At 43.7% G+C, this 775-nt stretch overlaps 1 protein-coding gene across 1 annotated transcript; it reads right to left on the bottom strand.

Annotated features, from left to right (window-relative positions):
• Positions 1-44: 44 nt before the first annotated feature.
• LOC110106719 (plastocyanin-like) lies at positions 45-769 on the bottom strand. Its single transcript, XM_020836698.2, has one exon. It carries the CDS (start codon positions 749-751, stop codon positions 305-307), a length of 447 nt encoding a protein of 148 aa, XP_020692357.1. The 5' UTR covers positions 752-769; the 3' UTR covers positions 45-304.
• Between the last annotated feature and the right edge of the window lie 6 nt (positions 770-775).

The following is a 775-nucleotide window of genomic DNA, read 5'->3' as shown; positions in this document are numbered from 1 at the left end:
GAACGATGGTGTCGGAAAGCAAATTGTAAATTAAGTTTTAGAAAGGTTATTTGATACAGTACAATGAATTGTGCTCTACATTTATGTAACCAACTGAATACAGATTATAGCTGATGCGAGCAACACTATGCTTACTGTTTTTTCCCCCTGCACAGGTTGAATGAATTACAAAACAAAGGAGAAAAAATTCACCATAAGCAGAGACTCTTCACATATATCTACTAAAAATACAGAATATAGAAGACTCTTCATCGAAAAACTTTGAATTTGCAGAACTTCATCAGAAAGAAGACCAAATATCCAATCATTTCACTGTCACTTTGCCCACCATACCAGCTCCTTGATGTGGAGAACAATAGAAAGTGTAGGAGCCCTTCTCAGTCAAAGTCACCGAGTAAGTCTCCCCTGGTGCATTGAGCAGATCCTCCTCACTCATTGAGATGGCAGAAGCATCCACACCCTGTGGTATCTCATCCTCATCAAACACCACATTGTGTGGGAAACCTGCATTGTTCTTGAATACAATCTTGTCCCCAGATGATACACTGAACTCATTGGGGACAAAGGCCAGTGAACCGTCGCTGGCGCCGAGTAGCACATCCTGAGCAAGAGCATTGCTCGCAAGCATAGCAGTCATGGCTGTTGCAACCACAGCTGCTCCCACTTCTTTGAGAGAGGCTTTGGTGTGCACATCTGTCTTTGTTGCTGATGCCTTGGCCTGGCTGATTGGCGATGGCATGGAGGATCTCATGCGGGAAAGTTTCAGGCCAGTGAA

Source organism: Dendrobium catenatum, unplaced genomic scaffold, assembly GCF_001605985.2.
Source record: "Dendrobium catenatum unplaced genomic scaffold, ASM160598v2 original_scaffold_143113, whole genome shotgun sequence".
In the NCBI taxonomy this organism is placed as follows: domain Eukaryota; kingdom Viridiplantae; phylum Streptophyta; class Magnoliopsida; order Asparagales; family Orchidaceae; genus Dendrobium; species Dendrobium catenatum.
The sequence above is the reverse complement of the archived record's forward strand: the minus strand, read 5'-3'. Positions and strand labels throughout refer to the sequence as shown.